Genomic DNA, 22,424 nt, shown 5'->3' with positions numbered 1-22,424 from the left:
TCCCACACAACCATCCTTCTCCGTTCTCTACACTGGCTCCCCGTAGCGGCCCGCATCCAGTTCAAAACCCTGGTGTTAGCCTATAGGGCAGTGAAAGGAACAGCTCCTTCCTACCTCCGGGCTATGGTCGATGCCTACACCCCTGCCCGACCACTTCGGTCTGCCACCTCGGGGCGACTGATTGCCTCGTCACTCAAGGGTCCTTCTGGCCGATCCACACGGTCACGACTCTTTTCTGTTCTGGCCCCACAGTGGTGGAATGAACTCCCCACTGATGTTAGGACAGCAGAGTCACTGCCCATATTTCGCCGCAGGTTGAAAACCCACCTCTTCAGGAAACACTACCCTTCCTCTCTGCCTGACCTACTTGTTGTTAACTAGTTGTACGAACGCTTGTTTTCTATTGTTGTATTGTTTATTGGATCTTGTTTAGTCGATACACTTAATTGTTTTAGCTCATGCTCATTTGATTTAGCTATTTTGTCTCATCTGGTTAAGGAAATAGGTAGCTGATATATTGCACTTTTACCTTAGCGCTAGGTATACTCTTGGTTGCTTGTTTTTGCAGAAAATGCACTAAAGACTTCTGGTGATTAGTAGTTTTTGTTCCCTACCTATGTTGAATACACTTATTGTAAGTCGCTTTGGATAAAAGCGTCTGCTAAATGACTGTAATGTAATGTAATGTAATGTAATGTGAACACAGGTAGGAAAGTGAATTCCCAATGCCTTATATGGGATTGGTGGGGCGGTTCCCTATGGTAATTAGGATGCTAATTAGGATATGTGGGGCGTCTACCTATGATAATTTGAATGAACTGGCACACCCCTTCAAGTTACGAGGATTTGGATTCATCATCATAAGAACATGCTTACGAACAATTCTGCCTACTTAAGAACGTTTCATGAATCTGACTGGACTTCTCTTAGGAATTCACTTAGGAAGAAATGTAAGAGGAAAAGTTAGGAACTTATTGGCGCATGAGGCCCTATGTTCTCCGGAATACTTTATACTTGCTCTTTCTGTGTAATTCGTACAAAAAGCAAAAGAAAAAACACAAGATAGAATCAACAACATGCCAGCAAACAGTAATACAGAAAAAGTAGCAGTCACGTATACTCCCATCATACAGTTTAAATTATTCTCATACAGTTGTCACTCCCATTACTCTTTTCCATTCTTCTTTTAAAAACCTTGCAATAGGTGACCAGTCTCTAACAAAGTCAGCAAGAGTGCCTCTTAATACATAACCTCTCCATTGGCAGAATCGACATATGTTTTTCATACCATAATTTTATGTCAGGGGGATCCTCATCTAACCATTTTTGTAAGATTGTAAGCGGTGCGGCATATAGGGCTATTCGAAAAATGTATCTATACCTTAATTCATAATCAGAATCTAGCTTCATCTAAATGACCTTGGGGGTCTCCCAACCCTTAAGGGTTGGGAGACCTTGGGAGAGGGTTAAGGTTAGGGTTAAGGTTAGGTTTAGGTGTGCTGCCCCGTGGGAGTTTGGGTTAGGGTTTGAGATAGGTTGTAGGACAGAGAAGATAGGTTGTAGGACAGTCTCTGTGGCGCAATAGGCTAGCGCGCTCGGCTGTTAACCGAGAGGATGGTGGTTCGAGCCCACCCAGGGACGCGGTGTTGCATGTTTTCCGATAGTGGCAGACCAGGAGGATTCACTAACACAACAGAGCTACTACACTGAAAGAACTACACTCACTAAACATGCGTTTAGAATTTAGTTTAGGTTTATGTCAGTGTAGGCTGGGGGTCTGCAATTTGTCCTTGCCCAAGCATTCTGCCACAACTGAGAACTTGTGCTCGATTTAATTTCAGACACAATACTGGTTGTTTTTTGTCTATTAGGTGCATAGCATTGAGATGAGTTTACATTTAAATAAGCTCCAATATTCCATCCTACTCGGGAACAATGTAAGTTGGGGGATGCATGCTAGAGTTCTCAAACTCTGCCCGAACCCGACCAGGCTGACTGACCCGACGTTTTAGGGCCGGGCTGTGGTGTTATAGGAATCTCCATAATAGTCCATATTTGGCAAACAAGACACACAGAGATCCCTGGAACCTAGATAGAGAAGATAGATTCATAATGAATAAAGGGATTACTGAAGGAGTTGTACTTGCTGAGAAAATGTGCTTGGTTTTAAATTAAAACATCTGTAAAAATCAAGAGTAATCACAGTAAATAAACTTTCCTGGTATTTAAACAGGCCCAAACTAATCGCTGCAAAGCAAAACGGTACCACAAAGTATCACCACAAATGCAAACAAGCACTCTCACTCTCTGCGTTGATCTACAACGCTTAATCCATTGAGACCTGGAACGCATCCATGTCACGTTAGCGTTTAACCACATTAACCATTAACCCATTTTGGGGCGGGAACCCGTTTTGGTGTTTTAAACATTGTTATAATTTAGCTATTGAAAAATAGCAGATCTACAAGCTCATAGCGCGCCACCGAGTGGCGCGCTATGAACTTGTAGGTCTGCTATTTTTTTTTAATCGTTAAAATGTGCCTCAAATCTTTCCGAAAATTGTCATGATTTAGAAAACTTTTTTTTTGTTTATTTCGACGTCAGGCCTGAATGGGTTAACAAGTATAAAATAGGGCTTAGTTTTCCCTCAAAAAAATTGCAGCGGGGTGAAAGTAGAATATTTTCCTCTGTCATGTAGTGGAGTAGGAATACAAATAGTTGATAAACACTGGATAACATGCTGTGTGTTGATGTGTTGGCTACTTGGTTGTGATGTGTTGGCTCAACCTATGTAACTTAGATAGCATTTTATGTAGACATAGCCCATTATATAGATATTCCACTGTTATGTTCTTATGTACGATTCTTGATGACAATTTTTATGTATTTGATGTATTACCATGTTTTTGTTCTTGCGTACTGTCAATCGCTCTGAATTAACAGCGTCTGCTAAATACCTAAATTGTACATTTGTTGTAAATTGTTGTCCAGGTGCACCCCAGCTCAATGACGAGGACAAGGATGTGGCACTGGAGGAGGCAGAGGGCCGCCTGGTCAACCTGAGCTGTGAGGCCCACGGACACCCACTGCCCACCATCTCCTGGAACATCATTGGCAGCCAGGTACACACACACGCACACATGCACACACACGCACACGCACGCATGCACGCACACACGCACACACGCACACACACACACACACACACACACACACACACACACACACACACACACACACACACACACTCTGCACACACAGAATGCTCATACTGTACAGCGGCAGTGGCTCAGGAGGTAGATCGGCCGCTTGGGATTGGGAAGGTTCCCAGTTGGATTGCCGACTCCTGGCTCAGTGTCAAAGTGTCCTTGAGCAAGACACTGAACCCAGTTTGAGAATGTGTGTGAAAGCACATGTATCATTGCCCCCCCCCACACAGCACACACACACACACACACACACACACACACACACACACACACACACACACACACACACACACACACACACACTGCACACACAGTGCACGACATCTGCTTCTATGACATAGAGGTAAAACACAGCACCACAGAGACCCATGTTGAATTCCCAGCAGCCATGCAACCTGTTTGGCAGTGTCTGCAGAATGGGACACTGGCGAGGGGGATCATGTCCTTGTCACAGCGCTGGTGTCCCCTGCTGGCTGGTCAGGGCTACAGCACGGAGGGGATTTAGGGGACATGGCACCAAGGGCCCTATTTTCGTCACTTATCCCTAAACTTCTTTGCCTTTTTTACTATTTTAAAAAACATTTTTGAATAGCTCAAATAGACGATCCACAAGCTCACAACGTGTTGATGTAGATCAGCTAGTTGAACAAGGAATTGACAAGGACTGAGTTAGGGAGAAAATATGTTTTAATTAATCACTATTAGTTCATCCCTCAGCATCATGGGACTATCGGGAGATATACCTGTACTTGCGAATTACGAGTCATTATTGCAATGGTTGCCATAGATCAGTGATTCTCTCTACTTTTTATTTCAAGGACCTCCAGTTTGATACGAATTAGGTCATTGACAACCAATTTGATACGATTTTTTTTATCTCTGAGATCTACACTGTGAAATCTTTAGTGTTCATTTAACTCAAAGAGCATACAAATACAGGTCAATTTCTTTCCACTTTCTTGAGTTACAGACCTTTAAGGGTCAATTTGGTTCCTAACCATCAATCTCAATCTCAATTAGCTACTGTAGGAATCACCTGGAAAGCCATCAATGGCCCTTGGGGGTCCACCCATAGACATATATACGTAGACGCCCTTTCCGGCTCTGAGGCGCGTGTCACCATTGAAGGCACAATTTTCCCGACATTCCTTGCAAAGCATTCGCGGAAGCTTGTCAAGCTTCCGCGTGCGTAACATAAGTCCCGGAAAAGACGCGCTGTGATTGGCCAGTAGTCACTTGAGTGACAGCGAGAGACATGGAGGAGTCGCATGAGTGACGTCACTTGGGCAGCGACGCAGTCGCCTTCAGCAAATGCCTTCAGCACTTCTAAATAAGAAAGCTGCGGAGAACTGTTGCTTTGTGTTCACTCTTTAATGTTTTCTGTTAGTAATCTAATCCCCCCTGGCTCTGATGTTGTATTGTTAATAACTTTGTTGTTTGTGTTTGTTTGTTTGTCTTGTTTTGTATTGTAATGTATATTGTCATGACTGTTATAAAGATTTGTTAAAAAAAAAAAAAAAAGCCTTCAGCACTGCACTTCCGCCTTCATTGGGATACACGTCGCTCCAATGAACTGCAACGGCCAGTGAGGCATCTATTTCTTATAATATCTATGGGTCCACCAACCCCACGTTGACAAGCAGTGTCATAACCAATGGTGACCCTCATGGATTCATTACTTCCTCTTCCACGCTCAAGCCAGATCGTGGCTATGAGCGGAAATGTCTACTCTATGCATTTATTTTCACGATTAAAACTCATTCCACGCCGACACAGACATCTGGTGGCTGAATCGATACTCGTAGATTGCCACGGCTGCTGCCGTTCACTTGAATCTTAACCATCTTATTTTGAAAGCCGTTTCTCTCTGAATCAGAGAAGTGGAAAATTGCTATGTAACAGCCAGGTCCCGCCAATTTAATTCACCCAAAACATACATTTTATAGCCGTGATCATATCGTTTGTAGAAATCAGCCGCAAATCAAGATTGTTTTGATCCAAAACGCAACCTGGAAGAAGAATCCGAGATATTAGGATTCTAAAACCGTTTTTTTCCCCTGTTTTTTTTTCTTCATCACAGCAGAAAGTGTTGTATAGCGTAATCAGTTTATATTTAAAAAGACATTCTCGCCGCCGAGAGCCCAAGTAGGTAAAGACGTCAAAACTATCGTACCATTTTTATCATATGTTTTAAGTTAAAACAACAATGAAGCTGCTACATCGACGGTGCACGGTTGTCTGAAAATACAACACCCCACGGCCTATCAGAGTAATGTATTCTCCATGGGCTGTGGTATATTATATATACCCTCTTGTTGTTTACACCTCACCCACGTCTCGTATCATACAAATACAGACTCTAATAGTTTCCCTGGGTTGCACAGGTGTGTGTGTAAAGATAGTGCGACCCCTGTGCAGCCGTGGTGTTCCTATTGATTCAGCGCTGGCTGCCAACCTCATCCCTGGGTAATATTGCCAAGCTCCAATGCCTCAGAAAGTGTGAGTCAAACTGCAATGTGGTGGAGGAGGAGGTAATCCAGGTGAAAACATAGCTTTTAAAACAAAACACAGAGCAGGTGCGCTTTCCTTTTCCTTCCTGTTTGCTTCTTTGGCTGGTGGATGCTCAGCTACACTCAATACTGAGTATAAATAACCACCAAGAGAGACTGGAAATGGCTACCAGAGAGATTACTGCTACTTGGCTGTGTAGAGCCTTCATCAGAGCATAATAAAAACTAGAGTCCGACCCATTCAAGTTTCTATTTGAGAACAATTGACAACAATATATTACACTTCAATATTATTATGCGAAGAACATATATTTTTGATCATACAATGAACAAACCATGTGATCCATACATAGGTTAGGGGCAGCTTGATGTACAAGTACGCCCCCTTGACATGACACTAGTATGATGTACAGCGGTGCCCATGGGGCAACTGGGATACTTGGAACAATGCAAGTTGAAAATGAATGCCCCACCCAGATATTATGTCTGTGTCCCTTTTATGCCCATATATGGAGTTCTTTGTCAGGCATGCCCAAATATGGAGTCTATGTCGTCAGAATGATGCCAGAACAGGCAGAGGCCTTTTAGGGCGGTTCTGGACAACCGTGGGTCCGACCGACTCGACACACTCCCTGTGGGGGTGTGGAACACGTGTGTTGGATTTGAAGTCGTGGGGCGAACAGTTCTCGAGTTACATGGATTACACACAGCACACACACACAGACAAACAGAAACTTGGTGCATTTATAGTTAGAACATTTCGTCCAAAAAGTCAAATAATGGACTCAAATAAAAACATGGTAGTACTCCTGTTTTTATGTTACATAGCATATTTTCATTGCTTTAGAATTTCTGTACGGGCTGGGAATCAATTTAAAGGGGGGGGAAACCCAAGACAGTTTTTTGTTGGTTTCGGTTAGAAACTACAGAAGGGTAAAACATTTATAATACGCATACAGCTGCAGCTAATCAAATGGTTAATGGGTGTAGATGAATGTGTGCCAATTGGTCGAACACTGGCAATATTGTTGACTTCTGTCTACACTTCTGTTTACACATTGGTACACACATGATGTCTGTACACTCCTAAATCAAACACATCGATTATACATTGTATGCGCAGCAGCTGCGTTGCTTACTTGGCTGACATTTTTTGTTTTGTTTACCTTTCAACAGTTTTTAACCTGTACAGGAAAACAAATTAGAAAAACCCTTAGAGTTTCATGCTCCTTTAAACATATCATTCCAAGCTGGGCTGCGGTAGACCTGGACGCCTCCAGGACCATTCATTTGCAGACATTTCGTCAATCTTAGGGGGCCTGTTACTGTATGTCCCAAGGCAAGAGATAACTATAGTAAGGCATGACACACACAGCTTCACACAGACATGCAGGCATCCAGCCTTGGGTTAACTGCTGGAATATGCGTGGGTGGGTAGAGACAAATAATTAGATTTTGTGTGTGCGTGCACTCACGCGCGTATGTGAGTGTGTGTTTGTAATCCTATACTTGAGAGGACCAAGAATTTGAGAAATAGACATTGTGAAGACAATATCCCTGATCCTCCAAGAGAAATGGTTCTTTTATGGTTTAAAAATATCTTTTGTTTTAGATGTACAATTAGATGTACAATTAGAAAAGATTCAGGGTGGGGTTAGGATTAGGCATTTAGAGCAGGGGTTCTCAACGTTTTTGGCCGGGGACCCCCGGAAATGCTTTGGCAATGTCTCGGGACCCCCGCCCCGCCCCCTCCCCTAACCTTAATAATAGAGACAATACACCATAAATAAATACTGAAACCAGATATAATCATTAGGGAAGGTGTATGCATGTACTATGTGTACTATATGTAAACTCTTCATTTCCACTTTCCAGCCATTCAGTTGCAAAAGAAAAGGGAAAAAAAGGGGGTTTTCTCTTTTTTTTTTTGAAAATAATTTGGGGACCCCCCACAAAAAAATTGGCGACCCCCCGAGGGGTCGCGACCCACGGGTTGAGAACCCCTGATTTAGAGGGTAGGTTTAGGGGTTATAGAATAGATATGCCTGATGTATTCTTAGTTGCATGCAGGGGCGTCGCAGGTAAAATTGCCATCCTAAAAGGTCCTCACAGGTATATTAATACCAACAACGTACAGTATGTTTATGTGCATGCATATGTGTTTTTGGATGCCCACAGAGCTGGCATGAGGTGGTGAACAGGGCCAATGAGAACACAGCTCACAGCGTGGTGTCAGTCAAAGTGACTTCAGACGTCAGCGCGCTGTGCAACGCCTCCAACGACATGGGAACAGAGATCAAGGCCTTCAGCATCAAAGCCAGTAAGTGTCTTTCTCTCCCTCGGCTTGTAGATAACAGCTCGTCTCGGAAGGGATTACAAGGCAAGACCAAGGCAGCCGCCAGGACAAATAACTTTGACAAAAAAATATTACTTTTTAAGCAGTTTTTTGCTTTATTTTGGATAGATAGGAGAGGTGGCAGTAATGCCAGGGGTAAAGAGACATGCGACACAGGTCTCCGGCTGGGAACACACCGGGAGGTAGCAATCAAGTGGTTGAGGTTGACGCACTGTCCAGTCAGCCACTGTCGCCCCCTCCAGGCTAAAGGAGGAGCAACAAGGAGATAGAGAGGAGATGCAGACAAACCACACAGAACCATATCTCACTGTGGAGTGGAAACCTTGTATGTCCTAAAAAAAAAAAAAAAAACTTTGATCCAATGTAGTTATTCTTCACTCATCAAGCTCTTCTAATATTTTTAAAACCCCAGAGACAGACTAAAACACTTTCAACCTGTTGTTCCTGTTTTGGGCATGTCATTATACAGTATATTACATAAATATATTAGTACTATTTTACAAAGAACATTAAAAAGTAATTGAATTTATTGTGAGCTTGTACTCTATTTACTATGACGCTGTCATACGAGATTACGTATGAAATAACGCATTCATATATATAATAAATATATATAACAAATTTGATGAAGCCTAGATAGAAAGTATATAAAGGAAAAACAGTTGTGCAAACTCACAGCATATGGTGTTGTGAGCTTGTATAGAGGGTAGAGATTTGTAGAGATTTGGTGGTAGAAAATGAGGGGACCAGGTAGATCCATGAGGGACCCTGCAGTAATACATGAGGGGACCAGGTAGATCCATGAGGGACCCTGCAGTAATACATGAGGGGACCAGGTAGATTCATGGGGGACCCTGCAGTCAATTGGTTAAATGAGAGGACCAGGTAGATTCATGGGGGACCCTGCAGTCAATTGGTTAAATGAGGGGACCAGGTAGATTCATGGGGGACCCTGCAGTCAATTGGTTAAATGAGGGGACCAGGTAGATCCATGAGGGACCCTGCAGTAATACATGAGGGGACCAGGTAGATTCATGGGGGACCCTGCAGTCAATTGGTTAAATGAGGGGACCAGGTAGATTCATGGGGGACCCTGCAGTCAATTGGTTAAAACGTTTTATTTTATTTTTTGGTGAATGCTGTATCGTAAATTGGTTGAATACCTTCCAGTCTGAAGAGATGACAGAAATTGTGGAAGAGAGAGGCGGGCTTGTCGCTGGCAGAACGTAACACTTGAAAACATAAGAATATTTGTTTGGAATGTATGGGAACACACCACCTACACATCTGCTGTATGCAGATAAACTACCCTCACCGTATTACAGAGAGCTTTTATAATGGCATGTGGGAATGTGAATCACCGCTAAAGAAGTGTGGGAGGTCTGGTCATGGAATATGGGAAACATTTGTCCATGTTTGTGGTAAACCTGATAGACATGGAAAGCGGTCCTCATCCTACGTGTTGTTGTGCTTGTTCACAGTTCCAATGGTCACCTCTGCAGCTCCCTACTCGCCTGGTAAGATCATTGTCCTAGAATGCTGCTCTGTGCGTCCTTCGTCCTCTGTCTCTGCGCTACCAGCCATTTCCAATCCATTTCATTGCTCATTTTTCTGATCTCGGCTTCTGGTCCCACTTTATATAATCTGCTACAATTTTCATTTTCTTTCTTTCATTCTTTTTTTTAATTTAGCTTTTATTTAGCCTCATCAGTTAATTGAGAACCCGTTCTCATTTGCAATAACGACCTGGCCCACATGACAATAGAACATTACAACATACAAACATGCAACATACTTTTTTCAAGGGCTCCAATGCGCAGTACAAAACAAGATAAAATATACAAAATACAAAATTTGTCGTGGGACACAGAACACAGATTTGGCAATTGCAGACATTATTTAAGAGACAGTGGATTTGATCAAATAAGGCAGGGATGGACACGAGATTGAGCAATTAAATTATTATTTTTTTGTCGTTGGTTGACCAGAGAGTTGCTGTGATCATAGATATGTTGGCCTTAAACGATACCAGGTCTATTATGTTCCCTCATACATATTCCCTCACAGAGTGAGGGAATATGTTGCATTGGTGGACATTAACCACCAATGCGGGGGCGCCCGCTGGCCAAGTGGTCCAGGCTCATGCCACATGGGCTTTGGCCTGACAGCGCGTTGCGTGTTCGAGTCCTGTTCATGACATCCTTTGCTGCATGTCTCTCCCCTTCTCTCTCTCCCTCTTTCCTGTCCATCTTCACTTGATACTATCAATAAAGGCATAAAAGCCAAAAACAAATCTAAAAAAACAAACAAAAAACACCAATGCGGCGGGGCAGCTGGGGCCGTCCGTTCCCCAGATATAGTATGTGTCTGCACTCTGCATAGTGGAAAATGGTAAGAATGGTAATAAACTGCAAAGTCACTACCATGTAAGATGGATTGCAATAGAATCAGAAATACTTTTATTGCCAGAAACAATTACTTGTACTAGGAATTTGACTTGTTGTAGGACTACAGTGTAAAAATCTCTTTTACGGGAAACAAACAGAACATTGTGCGCAATGATGAAACACGGGATGGACAGAGACAACTGTGAACATTGCACCGTGCTGTGCATCAGTGACAGTGGAAGACACAGACGCAGCCTCAATATTTCATGATTTTCATCCAAGCAGCGCAACACAAGCACAGGATTTATCTCTGTCTTAGATGGCGCTCGGGCTTCTGGGTAGCCTCTGGCTAGATTAAATATTCTGTGTGATCGGAAAAGGAAAGTCAGAATCAAAACAGCAGCACCAACTGAGCAAGACAACACTACGCATGATATCTAAAAAAGCTGCTGGCAGAGCGCCAAATGTTCTTCACTGATAAATATTATTTGTTTGCCTCAAGAAACGTCTGATAATGCCAACACCGAGCCAAAAGGGTTGAATCATTACATTGAAAATTGTTCGTTGTTTTGTTGACTCTGTGCTACCATCCCGTAAAAAAAAACACACTGTTTGCCTTTTACTGTGGATTTTTCACATAACGGAGCAATTTGCACTGTGGAGTGGTTGCCTGTGAGTGGGGCACAGCAGTGAGACTGTATTACTCACGTTCCTTTACAAAGCAGTCCCCACGTACCATTAAAACCCTCACCAGTCTGTAGGGAATATGTTGGCTGCATAATTATGCACTTCATAATTGCTGTCGAATGTGAGACGTGAAACACAAAACAGTATTGTTATTGTCAAAATGATGAGTATTGTTAACAGGAAAATTCTAGTGGGTTGTTTTCCCCCAAATGACTATGGCTGTGATCCAGAGTTGAGGGTTGAAAAAAGGGGTACTTCATTGAAAAAAACAAAACTGATTTATGATAGGCTCATAGGTTCATAAATATCCTCTAAGCTTCTTAAATTCACGACTGACGTCTCCAGCATGGAGGAATACGACTGTAGAATTGCAATTTTGAGTTTTGTGAGTTGTTTTGTATGCACAGAACACTGATGGTGGCTTCTTAGGAAGTCAAATCAAAACAAAGAATGAATTACTTGACTTCAGAGGCAGCTTGGCTGTATGTGTGGGCTGAGGTTTGGAGGCGTGCCATATGTTGGAGGAGCTGCTCGACATTTATAGAGGAATAAGTGAATAATCCCAGAAAAACTAAACCACTGGTCCTTTCTTTATGGAGAACATAGAGGCCTCACTGTACAGTAGCCATTGGATCTCATAGGCAGCAGGACTACACATCATCAGCACTATCCACACATATAACATAGTTTGGAAGAGGGACACAAAAACACAGAAAACATGAGTTGAGGTAAAGAATGGAAAATAGTAGTGAAAGTGCTGAATATAGAAGAAGACCATGAGCAGTGCTGAGTTGATAAAAAAAACAAGAAGCCTATATTTAGGGAGCATATGAGTGGTTGGTGGGGGAGATTATACTTGGGGCAACAGATAAGGGACATCTAGTCTAGTATACTTAAACAAATAATAATATTATTATTATTATATTATTGTCTCCCTTTTGACTTATTATGTCTCTTGATACCTGTCCATTCAAATTTCAAACTCTAGACGGGCCTGACCTCAAAGTTATTAGTGCAGCCGCGCCCGGCAGCCGGCAAAAACAGTTTTCAACAGGCCCGAAAATGAAGGCCCGGCCCTACCTGAACCCTCATCAAACCCTGTACCCTCAAGAGAATGTCCCCTCTACCACCCTTAGATCTCCATATACTGTATGGAGCTGACCGTTTCTGACATTCCATATGTTGATCTGACCTCATCAAACCCTGTACACGCAATGTATATATATATTCCCCATCATATGGAAATTACTTAAAATTAACGCTTTTAAAATGGTGACCCTACAGTTAGCAGAATAGAGTTTGACAGTAATGAGATTGTGAGTGGAGGAAGCTGCTAGATTTAGACTTAGGCCCTTTCCCAATTCCTTTTTTAACCCTACCCCTCATCCCTTGCCCCTTCCCCTTGCCCCTACATAATGAGTGTCAAGGGGTAGGGGGATAAATCATCACCCTAGGAATTGGAACGTCCCTAAATATTGAACGTCCCTTGTAGATATTGATATATTGATATACAACCTGTTCTCAGAAAATCTGCAAGCTCACTACAGGCCAGTGGTCCCCAAACTTTTTCATGTCAAGGACCCCCAAATTGACAATAATTAGCCCGCAGACCCCCATTTGAAGAGATATGCCAGGGACCCCATAGATTTTTACGAATCTAGCAGTGTCACGGACCGCCAGTGTGACATGCATTAGTCCATGGTAGAGTTCTCAATCTCTGCCCGAACCCGGCCCGGCCCGACCCGGCCCGACATTTTCGGGCAGGGCCGGGCCCAAAATGCACGATAATTAGTCGGGCCGGGCCGAGCCTCGGGCTCTGTGATTTTCCGTGATTTTTTTTAAATAATTTTATTATAACAAAAATAACAATTCTGTTTGTATAATGTATTTATTTAATATGAAGAGGGCTGAGCTGGTGAATGTTGGCGATTAACTTTTACAGTTTAGGCTATTATACTATACTGAAGGAGGAGGCGATGATCAGCAGCAGCGCACCAAAGTGACAGAATAGAACGGTGGTTGTTGAACTTGCTACCGCTGGCTGGCCTCTGGTTTGCCAACCAAATGAGCTGCTTACTGCTCAGCATCAACTATATAACTTAAGTTAACTTGCCATATGCTTAAATGTTTTATAAGACCATCGATTCATCCGCAATAGCTCGTTTTGGAAACGTCGGGGCTTAACGAGACACTGCTGTCTCGTTGAACCCAGCTGGGTGAATAAGCTAAATTAGGCTACCTAATCAACGTCACCACGGTAAATGCTCCATATAACTATGAAATCGCCTGCATACACGTAATATAGTTACATGATGACCAAGCAATGTTACAGTCACACTGTAGGCTACAGCTATTTGGTTTACAAATCGTATCGCAGCACGCTATAGGTACAGCCATTTAATTTCCCCATCGTAGCGCAGCGCGCCTTGTTGTGTGCCCACTGCCCAAAATAAAAGATCTGCAAGCTGTCGACAGACTCGACAGGCCATCGAGCGACGAGCGGCATGTTGATGGTTTGTATGTCTGTTCTTTTGGTTAGGCAACGCACATTACGCGTGGTATGTGGGTTTGAGAGGCAATGATTAATGTAAACTATGATGAAAAAGTTGCACTACAGTAGCCTATTGGACATAATTAACTGCGTCACTTCAGAGGATCGCTGCTACTTTGATTCAGAAGATGTTTACTCACCTGGAAATTGCTGGAAACCATTAGAATGTTGGAAATGGAAAATTATCAGCCAATTAACGTGAGTTACATAAATCCTTTATTTCGGCGACTAGACTATTAGTGCGTTCTCTGACACGGTCGTCTCAATAATCCACGGCGCCGCTGCCATATAGTGGCATTTTTCTTTTTCCTTTTTTTCTTTTTTTTCACTCGGGCTTTTTCGGGTTTTCGGGCCTGACATTATGGTAATTGTTAGGGTCGGGCCGGGCCTCGGGCTGGGCCAGTTAGGGTAGGGTAGGGCCGGGCCTTAATTTTCAGGCCCGATGAGAACTCTAGTCCATGGACCCCCAATGTTAATTAACTCGGAGTGTATAAATGGACCCTTATGGGTCCATTTGGTTACAAACTATAATTTAGCTGGGGACCCCCTGGAACTCTCCCAAGGACCCCTGGGGGTCCCCATAACCCACTTTGGAAACCACTTTCCATAAGCTGTAGATCGGCTATTTTGGGAGAAGTGATGGAACGTAAACATTGCTGTGGTTATGATGAAATAAATATATTGTAATTTTGTCTCATCTTGGTAGCCCACCAGAATGTAATTCAGCTAGATATAGCTCATTCTGACACCTGCTCAACAGTTGTACCTGATTAATTGATATTGTATTAACAGTTTGTATAGAATGGGTACAGTTATATCATATACAGGGTTAGAAAAAGGAAAAACAATTTACAGTATAGAATGTTCTATCATGTCCTATGACAAGTCGTGGTATGCTACATATGATTATATGAATGACAATGTTTCAAATTCAACAACATTTAGGACAATGGAAATGTCATCGTGATTCATCTCCATACAATGTACAGGCTGTACAGCAGCTTGCAGTCTGTTCCATAGCTCAGTGTTTCCCAACCTGTGTGCCGCGGCACTTTACTGTGCCGTTTGATGTGTCCAGGTGTTCCGCCTGATTTGACCGAAAATAACACTAACCCTCCCCCGAAAGCAATATTATAGCTACTGGGCTGCAGGCTTCCTATTGTTGCGTCGTTGTTGTTGTCACACGTCTAACCATTAGACGTGCGATAACGACGGAACAATAGACTCTAACGACCCTCGGCCATTGAAATGTTAATGCAAAAGAGATGCATCCAGAAGACGCTACATTTCGCGCATATGCACATAGACAGCAGACACATACAGTCCTACATGTCCCGACCCAAACACTGAGGAGGTAAAGTAAACGTGACGTTGTTGTGATAAACATATAGCTGAAAAATAGCTGTCCAACAACTGTCCAAGTGTCCATACATGATCGCCTCGTTCGGCCAACACAATATATCTCCCTCCCTCCACAGAAGCGCAGTGATTCCTGATTTATTCTTCGTCGTACACGTGTTCCATGCTGAAAATGGCTGATTTACAAGCTCACAACGCGTTGCGGACGCACCGCGTTGTGAGCTTGTCGATCAGCTATTTTCAGCACGTGGAAATATGCAGGCTGTGAGAACTGAGACCCTTCACAATAAAAGCATGCAGCTTTCACAAGTTGGCCCATAATAAAGACAAGGAAAAGGATTAAGAATTAGGTGGCATTTCACATTGTATATGATCTTTTTTTTCTCCAAAATGTATTTTTTTAAAGGAATTAATTTTGTATTATTAAATCCCCCAAAGTTTTTTTTATTCAATAAAGTCTGAGGTTCTATATGGCTATGGGCTGTGGTACTGTGGTAATAATAATAATAATAATAATTCAAAAAAGAAAGAACAAAAAATAACTAAAATAGTTCATTTTTTGGAACCATGAACTTTAGTTCAAAATATTGAATGATGAATATATATATATATATATATACTGTATATATTATATACACATACATACACATATGTATGTATATGTATATAGATAGGCCTATACACCGTATATCTAGGTGTGCCCTGAGATTTTTAGGCTATGAAAAGTGTGCCCTGGGACCAAAAAGGTTGGGAAACACTGCCATAGCTGGTTTGCCTGGGGGAAAAAACAACACCATTGCTAATTAGTTATGTAACTTTTGCAACTTGTGGGGATTAGCATAACATTGGTCATGATAAAACCATACCAGCTTTCACTGCAGCGAGTAGCCAACGTTATGCAGCGACAGCGTTATGTAGGTACAGTAGGCTATTTCACGGCTTTTAAGAGCTCCACTGCAGAATGTTGACATATCGTGGTCTGGGGGGTCGGACTGATGCCTGCTAGTTAAGCTAGTTTGCATCCGAGTTGTTCCATCGGGGCACCGGCGGTAAATAAAAAATAAAAAAGCGCCGATGCCAAATTAATTAACCTTTGCTAGAGATTGCGATATTTTTGGCGATGCAGATTGTTAACACATTCAAATAATATTGGTTATTATCATATTCTTCCATAATAAAGGACGAAAAGGCGTCTTACCTCGTCCGCCTTCCGCCCTCTGTGATGTCCCTCCGTTTTAAGTCTGGTCGCGAAGTCCCTTCGTTTGAAGGGGATCCTAACCCTCGCCCTCGGCCCTAACCCTCGCTCCAAAGAGAATTGAGAAAACCCTTCCTCCTCACGTGAACGCGCATCAGCAAGGGGAAGGGCTAAGGGCCATGGAGAAGGGGGGAATTGGGAAAGGGCCTTAGACTTGGTTCAATATTGATCTAATTTATATACCGTAAATTATATATTTCTAGCATTCAAAACCAGATACCTAGAAATGTAATAAAATATATATATTGATTATATGATAGTATCCGTTTCTAAAACATGTATTGTTTATGGCAAATTATAACACAAGTATAGTTTTTTTTTTTTTTGTCCCACCCACACTACCCAGCATTTAAAATGATTGTTGCCCAGCCAGTCCATCTTGGTCCTAATTATTATTTGTTTTGTCAAATCAAAATGTGAAGTTGGCTTGAAATCCTATTAAACTCCATGCACAGCTAAATCAGGAATGTTAAAATAACCCTGATAGTGTAGAAAGTGTGGGTCCATTCTTACACTCTCTGAGTTAAATTAAGACGGAGGATGTTGCTGTGTATAAACTTTTGGACATCGAACCTTTTTGGTTTCTGTTAACAAAAGACCACAGATTATGTGAGTTAGACCGCAGTCTGAGTGTAGCCGTGGCTCTGTTTAGAGACACGTGATCTATCAACAGACAAACCACTCAAATTCCAAGATGAGACCACTCTGCTTTGCTTCAGTGAACTATGCTGTATCACGGTCTTTATAGTGCTTTTAATGCTGTTCTAACAATGTGAACCCTATCATCCCTGTTATGAAGCAAACATATGGGGAGAATAGCAGACCAACAAGCTCACAAAAATAGCAGATGTAGCACACCCGCAATTTTCTGAGATTTCAAAGATTTGGTACAGAGAAAAGAGCGGAGGGCCTAGTATAGAACTCTGGTCAATGATGTATATGGGGTGTAAATGTTCAAAGCTGGATTGAGTCCATGTACAGCATACATCAATCAACACAATATGGATCAAAGGATGCAGAAAGCGGGTGTAGGCAACATGTCAAGTCAAATTGACAATGATGTATTCTGTTTGTTGCTCAGCTCTAGTTTGTCATTTTGGGGGTGATTATGTGGGGTAGGATCGGCCAGTTACAGGAGAGCTTTGGTTTTCTATTTTAGTCTATGTATGACTGTATTTGTTGTATTGCTCTGTTTATTGTACTCTTTGTACCCCGACAAAAATGAGATGACACATCTCAACAGGTTTATCCTTTCAATAAAGGTACATTATTATTATTATTATTATTATATACGTACATGAATCTCTCTGAATGAGATCTCTGCCTAGGCGGCCAATGATACAAATGCCATCATACGTATTTTTTTCTTTTTGTACTTTATTAGGTTTTCTTTTCAGTACACAAAATTAAAGCCTAAATCTAACTAAACTAAAATGACAATGTTTACACCTTTAAATTTAAAGTTAAAATAAATAAAAGGCCTGGACCGCTGTAGCCTGGCATGGCCAGACTAATATCTAGATATTAGTCTGGAACTTCGGTGTGGAAGATTTATTTTCAAGGGGTGGTTACAAACGCCTATATCTATTCTACGTCCGAGCATAGACATGGTAACACCCCGCCTGCCTCTGATTGACTAACCCTTGCCCTAATGGTCTCACCAGACTGTCATCCGAGACGCGAGGTTACTCCGTGGTGGGAAATAAATAATACAAGTAGGCTACAAGAGAATGACAGCTTGGCACACACAACAGTAACTTGTAACATTTATTTTTGTAGAAGAGGCAAATCAAAGCCGTTTGCTTTGATTGAATGATTGATTGAGATTTGAGATGTATGATTTGATTTGGGTGTGTTCTAAATTAAAGTGTTAGTGTTGATTATTGTGTATAATGTAATTATAGTAAACTAATACTATTACAGTATACTAAAAAAGATAAAGATCAAGGGAAAAGAGACTTTTTTTGCAGTACAATAATGTTTCAAGTTTTGTACACATGTATTATATCGTACTTGTATTATTTATTTCCCACCACGGAGTAACCTCGCGGCAGACTAATAATCCACATCGGAGGAAGGTCTGGTAAGGCCGGCAGTGTCGGTAGGCCAATCAGAGGCAGACGGGGCGTTACCATGTCTATGCTCAGTGTCGGTAGGCCAATCAGAGGCAGACGGGGCGTTACCATGTCTATGCTCAGTGTCGGTAGGCCAATCAGAGGCAGACGGGGCGTTACCATGTCTATGCTCAGTGTCGGTAGGCCAATCAGAGGCAGACGGGGCGTTACCATGTCTATGCTCGGCCAATCAGAGGCAGACGGGGCGTTACCATGTCTATGCTCGGACGTAGAATAAATATACGTGTTACTAACAGATTCCAACATCACAGCAAAAAAGTCTCACTTTGAATAGTGGGCTCTGATTGGTCACCCACAACTCTGGGGTGAGAGAAATGTGATTCAAACTGAGGAGTGCCAGACCAATCTCCACAGGGATTTTCTTTTTCCTGTGGCATATTCGTCTGGTTTCCAGGCTAGGACCGCTGGCCTTGCGGTCTGGGCAGTAGCCTGACAGCACACCACAGGTTCAAGTCCTGTTCCTGACAGCCTTTGCTGCACGTCTCTCCCCATCTCTCTCCCCCTCTCCACTATAAACTATACTGTAGTATAACTCTAACTATAAATAAAGGCAGAAAAAAGCCCCCCCCATGATCTGCATCCTTACAGTTTGTTGCAATCACAATCAGTCGTGCTATTATCGGTTTATGTTTAGACCAAATTCCTTCCACCGTATAATTCAATTCAACAGACACATTACAGGATCACAACCAACCGTGTAGCCAATGATCTCACTCAGAGATTGTGTAACATTTTCCCAGAAGATTTTAACTTTAGTACGAGGCGAGCCCTTACCATGTGATAAAACATACCTTGCTCCTGTTTACAATGCCAACATACACGTCAGAATCAGATACACCCATCCTATGCAAACTAACAGGAGTGAAATATGTTCTGTGTACTAAATTATAATTGATCATTCTATTCTTTACAGATTGTGAATTGTTTTCCAATGTCATTCTTTAGTATCTAATGTTGTACCCCCAATTAAATTGTACGGCATTCCAAATTTTACCATTGATTTTATTAATCGATAATATACAGTAGTTTAAATGCAATTGTGTCCTTCACAATGACATCTAAATTCAGTGAATGGGCTAAAACATTTGAGAATTAAAAAAAACAACTGCATTGTAGAACCAATGTAAAGACTAAAGGGTTGTCCTGGACTGGTTTGTTGTTGTGTGTTTCAACGCAGTAGGTGTAGGTTTGTGGTTGATTGAATACCTTATCATGATTATTACAGACAGTACAGTCAAAGGTTATGCTAAACAAAAACGATGCACTAAATTAATCAGTAATACAATACAATACAAATACAGTACAAAACATATTGGAATAAAGCTCAGTAGAATCATACGGTACAGTATATACAGAGAAAGGAGGGGGGGCAGAGGATTCTACTATCGAGATGTTCAAGGAGTTATATGTTCACAATTATTTTAGGTTAGTTTTGAGTTAGGGTATGGAGTCGCAAAGCTTTATGTCTTTTGGTAGGTCATTCCACATTTTGGTGGCAGCACAGTTGAATGCATTTAGGGGGGAATGAGCCATGCGAGGCAGCCGTTCTCGCCACTATTCTAGTCCCTACATTCAATTTAGATTTCCCCAGAGACTAATCAGTAGGCGGAGATCTCTTTTCGTTTGGCTGTCAGACTAGTGCTTCTGTAGTATTGGAATAATTGAGGCATATCAATCCACCCATGTAGCATACAGCTAATGTGCCTAAGGGCATTGTAAAAAATGTAAACTTTTTATCAGAGGGCTATCTGGAGCAGCTGTAATATTCTGAAATCAAAGGAAAAGATACTTTTAAAATGATGAGCTCAGAACTGACCAATACGAGTAATATTCTCAAACTGCCACATGTTAACATTTTTAACACCACATTATAGACATTATGAAATTAATTATTATTCTGATATCCCCTTATTCCACTGTACCTTCATTCTTCAGTGCACCTTGCTCTTTCTTAGTTCAAAGTACTTCCCCTTCAATGCTGTGCCAGCATGTGGGCATTCTCTGCCATGTTTCTCACTGCGATGCAATTATATCACCTGTCACACTACATGATTGTGGCACAACGTTTTCCACAACTGCCAGAACTTTGTCACAGGCTTGGAATCCACAGCAGCACTTAATCAGTGAGCCTGCAGTGCACGGCAGTGCAAGTATTAAGGGCTGTTCAATATAGTCTCTGTCGGGTGGGAACCTCATATGTCCAAAGCAGTAACTTTTCTGGACTCAAGTAGCAGATCGACAAACTCAAAATGCATCGCATCGCGCCACGTTCTGGTGGATCTGCTACTTTTGATACATTTGTGTAACGCAAGCTGGTAGGCTAACATTACCTCAGGTGCCTACAACTATCTTGCATCCTTAATAATTAATCACCAGAGTCAGATTATCCACATGACCTATTGCATGTGTCTTTCATCATCACGGAAGGGGATCTCTCTCTCGCTTTCTCTCTTGCTCTCTCTGCCTGGAAAGACAGTCAAAGTAGTACATTGGAAGGAGAAGGGGAGATCAACATTTCCACGGCTGTTTAAAACCTGGTATTCCTATTTTGGGAAGGTTCACGTGTCACGTTGCAATGCGTTGTTGATGGCTTTATAATTAAGATAAAACCAATTATAAGGCTCGAAGACCAATTTGATACATAAATTGTCAAGATAACAGATAAGGGAAGGCCAATTAGTTGCATATAAAATGCAGAAGGGACAATTAATGATTCACCAAAGATATAAAGGACTGTATAATACTGAATTACTGAGCTACACAGAGCTATAACTATAAAAATACTTTTGAGAAAGTACTCAAAGAGTACACCTAAATACTCAGCACCACAATGGTAAAAATGGTTTCCAAACCTTTTAGATGACCAAGTTCACAATTAGCTTTAACAGGATTACTTTAAGCAGGAAATACTCTTTTAGAAAAATACCTTAAGTACTCAATTAAAAAGATGAGTCCACCAGAAGAATGATTGTCGAGTCAGAACATTGTGGTTTAGTTAATTCATTTTCCAGATCTGAGAGACAGAATGATACTCACATACAGCCAAATAACTCTCCCCTGTACCACCAAAAGGCACAGGGTAGTCTCTCTCGAACAATTCATTTCACAGGCATTAATACTGTAGAATACGTCAATTGTTGATACACATTGATTGGCTGAATACACAGTTAGTTTCCGCTATTCCACGCTGGCACTGGTTGTCAAGCGCTCATTGGACCAGCACATGGATGATGAGACTGATATCGGGACAGCTTCCTTGGTTCCGTCATTGAGGGCCTGCATAAACCGGGAAAGCACTGAGGCTGGCGTTGCTATGGCAACCTGAAGATAACATTTCTTTCCCTGTTAGCTGTAAACTTTCGACAGAGAGAAATACTCCCTGACTCCCCCTGAGCAGCTTATCTCTTTTCTCACTAGGCATCAAGGTCAAATACATGCAGTGTCACATCAAAACAGACCTCTCAGTATGCAAGCCAACTTTTGACTGGGGACAGACAGTGAATCTGAACTTGGCGTCAGGCAATCCATAATATAAATGATAAAATAATATAAAGGATAATATAGGGCTGAGATGATTAGGCACGTGGATGGTGACATGACATAAATAGGATAAGGAGAACAACCCAGAGTAAACAGGCAGTAGGCTAAGAGTACTGATGACAAAAGGGCAAGATGACAAAATATGAACACGGTCTGGGCCAAAGGGAAATTGACAATTCCATCCACCAAACTCCAAAATTATCTATCAGTTGTGAGCTTGAAGATCCTCTATTTTCACAATTGGGCTTAAGTAGTTAATCCCTTTTCAATCAGGAAAGACAAAAGTGATGCAAATGTTTATCATTTCTGAGGAGCGTTTACAGGGGATACGACTAGAATTTGTAAAAAAAAAAATATATATATATATATATATATATATATATATATATATAATAATAATAAAAACTAGAAATTAATCGCTGCAAGCAGCGATAA

At 41.7% G+C, this 22,424-nt stretch overlaps 1 protein-coding gene across 1 annotated transcript in view; it reads left to right on the top strand.

The window, feature by feature from the left end:
- Nucleotides 1–22,424, top strand: part of LOC306928779 (cell surface glycoprotein MUC18-like) — a gene marked incomplete at its 5' end in the record, with an annotated part of 92,760 nt that overhangs the window by 44,353 nt on the left and 25,983 nt on the right. Inside the window, 3 exons of the mRNA XM_079509052.1 lie at nt 2,992–3,122; nt 7,898–8,039; nt 9,557–9,592. Coding sequence (XP_079365178.1) covers nt 2,992–3,122; nt 7,898–8,039; nt 9,557–9,592 — 309 coding nt within the window. The remainder of the gene's footprint in view (nt 1–2,991; nt 3,123–7,897; nt 8,040–9,556; nt 9,593–22,424) is intronic.

This window comes from Electrona antarctica (genome assembly GCF_951216825.1).
Source record: "Electrona antarctica genome assembly, chromosome: 8".
NCBI classification, from domain to species: Eukaryota; Metazoa; Chordata; class Actinopteri; order Myctophiformes; family Myctophidae; genus Electrona; species Electrona antarctica.
Note: the sequence above shows the minus strand (reverse complement) of the source record. Positions and strands in the feature narration are given on the sequence as shown.